Genomic DNA, 4620 nt, shown 5'->3' with positions numbered 1-4620 from the left:
GGACACTCACTGTGGATCTCCACGCGGAAGGCCACGCTGGTGCTGCCCGCCTTGTTGCGCGCGGTACAGCTGTAGTGGCCGCTGTCGGCGGCGCTCAGGGCCTGCAGCTGCAGGAATCTGCCGCGCTCTGGGAACTGGGTGTGCGCGTCCTCCTGCAGAGGCGCGGGGTACAGACCCAGGCTTTTCTCGGGGAGCGGGCACCCCAACCCTGAGCCCCTCCCCCAGGGCACAAAATCCACGAGTCCAGCTGCAAACCGCCCCAGGTGTGAGGAGCACCGAGCTCCTCACCCATGGCCTCCGGTCACACAGCCGCTAAGTGAGACCCCCAGGCCCGCCCCAAAGTGACAAAAATGGCAGGGCAGAGGGCTCCAGACGGCAGGTAGGGCAAGTGCTGCTCAGGGCAGGCTCAGTGCCCAGGATCCACCCAGACAGGGCCTGGTGTCTGCCTGGACTGGAGGCAGCGCCCGGGTCCCAGCGTGGCACCCACCTGCAACAGGACGCCGTCCCGGTGCCACTCGATCTCAGGCGCTGGCGCTGCCTCCACTGAGCACTCCAGGACCAGCTGCCCCGGGGCCAGGCCGACCACGGAGCGGGGGCCGCGGGGCCCAACCACGCTCGGAGGGGCTGGGGCACAAGAGGACGTGAGAGGGACCCCGACCCACAGGCCCCATCCTGCCTCCCACCCGCCTCCACCCCCACATCCCCTACCTTGAACTCTGACCCGGAAGCTCTTCTCAGCTTCGCCTGCCGGGCTCTCGGCCAGGCAGGTGTATAGCCCCGCATCACCCACCTGGGGACAGAGCAGGATGAGCAGGATGAGCCCGGCTTCCCTCTGACTCCACTTAGGGCTCTGGATCCGCCCGGGCCTGCAGAGCTGCCTCTCCACTTCCCAGCTCGCCTGGCCTCTCCCGGGATTTCTTCCTCCACGCTTTAGGGCCGGTACAAGGCCCGCCTCTGCCCAGAGGGCCTCTGGACTTGTCAGGAGCTCCGATCACAGGGCTTGGGGGCCCTGTCTGCGACCTCACAGCCCGCACAGAGGAAAAGCTGGAGCAGGCGTGGCAGCTGCAGCGCCCTCCCCTGCCCACCAGCTCCCAGTCCCAGCCCAGCACCTGCACACCCTCCACGCGGAACACACGGTCCCCTCGGCTGCCGCCCTCCAGCCCATGCAGGGCCTGCCCGTCCTTATGCCAGGTGACGTTGGGACGGGGGATGCCCCGGGCATCGCACAGCAGCTCCATGGGGGCGCCGGCCATCAGTGTCAGCTCAGCGGGCTGGCCCGAGTCCTGGATGTGGGGCAGGTCTGCAGGGAGGCCCCGGTCAGCCACAGCCAGGGCCAGGGCCGGGCTCCTCTCCCCATTACCCTCTTCCCAGACCCAGACCCATGGCAACATCAGAGCCAGGGGTCCATCTGCTCGGGACAATCAGCTGGCTTTAGAACCAACAAGCAAGGCAGGAACGCCTGTCATCCCAGCACTCTGGGAGGCTGAGGCAGGAGACTGCAAGTTTGAACCTAGCCTGGGCAATTTAGCAAGGCTCTGTCTCAAAACAAATAAAAACGGGGTCAGGACATAGCTCAGTGCAAAGGCCCTGGGTTCCATGCCGACACTGCAAAAACAAAGACCGACAAGACATAGTACAGGGGGTGATGGGCTGCAATTTTTCCAGTACAGCTTCACACTGCAGAATTTCTCACCGAGTCCATGCACTCTTATTTTTGCTACTGCCACCAAGGCCACGAGACACAGCCCTGGGGGATCAATGTCCCAATTACTGTCCCCAGGAACCCAGGCCAGTGACTGCCCTGTCCAGAGCCAGCTGGAGGGGCTTCCCCAGCCTCCTGAGCCTCCCGCAGGCTTCCTCCACCCACCCGAACCTGACCCACCCGTCACGGTCAGCAGGAAGTGCCTCCGGGCCTCCCCCGCCTCACTGGCAGCCACGCAGGAGTAGGTCCCCGAGTCCCCGGCTCCCACTTTCTCCAGCTGCAGGCCAGGCCCCTGCTCGAGGCTCTGGAACAACAAGGGCTCCCCATCCTTCATCCAAGATACGAGGGGTGGGGGGCTGCCCCGGGCATCACATGGCAGGACCACGGAGGAGCCAGGAGCCACCACCATGTCACTCTGGAAGTCCGCCGGCTCCAGGCTGGGGGGCACTGTGGAGGGCGGGGTGGGAAGGGACCAGTTCGCCCCAGGACCTTGGCAAAGCTGTCCCTGCTCACCTGTGCCAGGATTGGCTGAGATTAGCCTTCACCTAGGCCAGGAACCTCCCGGGGTCCCCAAGGCCAGGCAGGTACCCCCTGGCTCCCACAGCAGCAGCCTCTCCTTCCCTGGGAGCTGCTAACAGACACAGCCTCACCACTATCCTGGCAGCTGGCAAGGCCCTGGCACTGTGTGCGCCCAACCACTGAGTGGGACCTGGGCTGAGCCGCCAAGGAGTCAAAGGCAGAATTGCTGTGATCTGCCCTGGGCTCCCCCAGATGGCCAGGGGCCCTCACGGTCCCCACCCAGACCAAAGGGCATCACCTGCTCCTTACCGAGCACCTGCAAGGTGAAGTTCCTGTCGGCCACGCCAGCCAGGCTCGCGGCCACGCAGGTGAAGGTGCCCGCATCTGCCAGCTGCACCCGGGAAATCCTGCGGGGAGGAGGGGAGAGGGAGAGATGGAGACAGGAGGAGGGGTGCACGGCAGCGCCCCCTCTCACAGAGAGGCTGAAACGCAAAGGGAGTCCACCCTCTGTCCCGTGACCCACTGTACCTCGCAGCGGACCCCTGCTTTCCGGGACTCTGGAGACTCAGCTGTCCCATCATGGGGACAGGGACGGGGACAGCTCACCTGTCCTCCCTCTGGGTCACCTCTGTCCTTGTCTCCACCCTCTGTCCCCATGATCCGCCCCCCGCCCCGGGGCTGCCAGACCCTCCTGAAAGCGAGGCCACACTGCAGCCAGTCCTGGCTTCCAACACTGCCCTGCCAGAGGGAAGCAGAGAGAGCCGGAGCTGGGCCGGATGGGATCTCCTGGTGGCTTCGCAAAAGACTTTGCCGTGAGCCCAGTCTGCCCAGGAAACACACTGCGGGGTTGTCTGTCTAACGAAGACAACCTCAGACCTGCGCCACCTGGCCGTGAACCTCGTGACACACGACTGCTTCAGAGTCGCAGGTGTTACCCTTCTCATTCTGTCCTCAAACGCTTCCTTCTGCTTGGCTTTTCTGTGTTTCTTTGGTACTGAGCACTAAACCCAGGGCCTTCACACTGAGCTACAGTCTCAGCTCCTTCTACTGCTTATTTTGAGACAGGGCCTTACTAGGTGTAAACTGTCCAGGCTGGGTTCAAACTAGCAATGCTCTCGCCTCAGCATCCTGGCTGTGAATGTGCTTAAGCCTGGTTAAGATGAGAACATTTATCTTATGTTTTCACCACCAAACAAAAACAAAAACAAAATAAAAAACTGTCAGCCACCTCTGCACAGAAAAGTCCTCCCAGGCTTTCTAGCTCTTAGAAAAACCCCAGTCCTTCTGGATCCTAAAAAGCCTGGCCCTGTCTTTTTCTGCCCACCCCAGGACCTTTGCACCTGCTGCCTCTCCGGCTGCTCTTCCCCATGGAACCCACTCACCACCCACTTCCTCCCATCTCATGCGAATGTCCCCTTAGCCAAGTGCCTACCCCTGTCTGCCCTGAAATAAACAGTGCCCTCCACTGCTGCCCCATCTCTCTCCCTGCTTGCTTCTTCTTCAAATCACATCTTCATTTTTGCATGTTTCTTTTCCTCCCACTCCTGAAATGGTGAGCACTTCCTGTGAGACTGAATCAGGCTCCTCCTTCCAGGAAGCTCTCCGATCCTCCCCATCGTCAGGCGTCACCACCAGGCTTTACACCTGCGGGGTCTTCCGTCTCCCACTGTGAAGCTCTGTGTGTCTGTCATTCTAAGGCCCAGCCGGGGTCTCCCCTACCTGAGGGTGCGGCCTGAGCCATGCAGGAGGGTGCGCTGGGACAGCGGCAGTGGCAGCCCGTCCTTGAGCCAGCTCACGTGGATGGGCAGGGAGCCCCGCACCGGGCACGCCATGGTCACCGGCTCCCCGGGCCTGCTCACCAGCACCCCTGTGCCACCTGCCTCCTGCTCGATGGTGGGAGGGGCTGGGGGCGGGCGGAGAGCAAAGGAGGTGATGGGACAGTGCCTGCCGTGTGTGGGCGCAGCACCCCGACGCCCGCAGCCCCCTGAGCCACCCAAGGGACGGCACCTCGAGTGTGAGAACTGAGGAGCCCCAGGGATAGCTCCCGTGCGGGCACGGCTGGGATCTGAGCCCAGGTCTCCTGCTCGGTCCTCCGGCCCACTCAGCGCCCCCAGGGGCCCACAGAGACCCCACGCTGGCCAAGCTGCTGTGTCCCCATCCCCATGTCCCCTGTCATGCCTCACCCAGCACGGTGACCGTATGCAGCCTGGCATCCTCGCCGGCGGCGTTGCGGGCCACGCAGGTGTAGGCGCCCGAGTCCACGGCCCGCAGGCCCTTGAGCACCAGGGAGCTGCCGTCCAGGTAGAACCTGCACGGGAGGCACAGCCGAGGGCTGGGCACGTGGCAGAGCAGGGTGGCAGTGGGATCCCCAGGTGGGCCCGCCAATCTTCCCGGAGGTG

General features: G+C 63.5%; 1 protein-coding gene across 1 annotated transcript in view; it reads right to left on the bottom strand.

Moving 5' to 3' along the window:
* Window positions 1-4620, bottom strand: part of Hmcn2 (hemicentin 2) — a 103445-nt gene that overhangs the window by 24082 nt on the left and 74743 nt on the right. The window contains 8 exon segments of the mRNA XM_033758996.1: window positions 11-152; window positions 488-624; window positions 709-790; window positions 1110-1300; window positions 1883-2149; window positions 2531-2628; window positions 3941-4124; window positions 4405-4601. Coding sequence (XP_033614887.1) covers window positions 11-152; window positions 488-624; window positions 709-790; window positions 1110-1300; window positions 1883-2149; window positions 2531-2628; window positions 3941-4124; window positions 4405-4601 — 1298 coding nt within the window.

The sequence above is a fragment of the Fukomys damarensis genome, unplaced genomic scaffold, assembly GCF_012274545.1.
Source record: "Fukomys damarensis isolate Sample0158 unplaced genomic scaffold, DMR_v1.0_HiC HiC_scaffold_36, whole genome shotgun sequence".
Taxonomy (NCBI): Eukaryota; Metazoa; Chordata; class Mammalia; order Rodentia; family Bathyergidae; genus Fukomys; species Fukomys damarensis.
This window is presented reverse-complemented; position numbering and strand designations above follow the sequence as displayed.